At 37.3% G+C, this 982-nt stretch overlaps 1 protein-coding gene across 1 annotated transcript in view; it reads right to left on the bottom strand.

Annotated features, from left to right (window-relative positions):
* LOC119593748 (cuticle protein AM/CP1114-like) overlaps window positions 1-124 on the bottom strand; it is a 582-nt gene extending 458 nt beyond the window's left edge. The window contains exon 1 of the mRNA XM_037942761.1: window positions 23-124. Coding sequence (XP_037798689.1) covers window positions 23-64 — 42 coding nt within the window. The 5' untranslated portion in view covers window positions 65-124. The remainder of the gene's footprint in view (window positions 1-22) is intronic.
* Between the last annotated feature and the right edge of the window lie 858 nt (window positions 125-982).

Raw genomic sequence — 982 nt, 5'->3', positions numbered from 1 at the left:
GAACAAGATTCTCTTTACGTACAGTCTTCATGTTGGATGGGTTCGGAGAGACCAATGGTAGCATCACAGGTCAAGACGACCTTTATATACCTCTGCTCTGAGGAAAGGGGCGGGACCATATTCAGCAACCCAAGGGCAGAACTTCATCCGACCGGTTACGCAAGGAATAGCATCATACTACCCATACTTCTACCTAACGGTCACTTCTCATAGAAGGACAAAACAGAAGACTTCAATTTCTTGGACACAAATTCCACTGCATCAGTTAAGCAATAAACTAGTTAGAATTCACAGTGGGAAGCTTTTACCAAAGATTTCATATGCTAAATTACAGCCATACTTCACTGTTATGTGGAATATAATTATTTTTGTAGTATTTAGATTTCGATGGCATTAAAACTAGTATTAGCAGTAGAAGTAAGTTTCATATTAGTAAGTTCACTTTCAAGTTATTTCATTTGTCCAGTATAGTATTCTATGCTGAGCTGGTGCTAAGGCATCAAAGTACTATATGTGTTGTTCCAGTCATATAGATAGGTAGAGGCTAGCAGATCAATAGTGGTAGGTATGTTACAGTCATAGCCGTCGCAATAAGCAAAGAGACGCAAACAAATTGCACTGGATGCAGTTAGCGGACCACAACTAAATGAAATATCGTCTAAGGTCATGATTTAAAGAAATCATGGCATAATGTAACTATGAGAGTAAACTTTAAAGTATTCGGAATTGAAGGACACAGGATATAAGCCAGATCACAATAAACAAACTTGATTTATTTATTATTACGGTCTCGAGGTTAACATGGGTTTTATCATCACGTCTAAGGATGAAATCTAAGAGGATTTCTCTCACATCTAAATGGATCCAGTTACTGGCTTATTCTACCTCTAATTCTATTTGCCATCCATAACCTTAAATCTCCGGATGCCTCGTTCTGTGAAAATATACTCTAATATTTACTAACAGACATGAAATTGCTTGA

This window comes from Penaeus monodon, chromosome 32 (assembly GCF_015228065.2).
Source record: "Penaeus monodon isolate SGIC_2016 chromosome 32, NSTDA_Pmon_1, whole genome shotgun sequence".
Classification (NCBI taxonomy): Eukaryota; Metazoa; Arthropoda; class Malacostraca; order Decapoda; family Penaeidae; genus Penaeus; species Penaeus monodon.
This window is presented reverse-complemented; position numbering and strand designations above follow the sequence as displayed.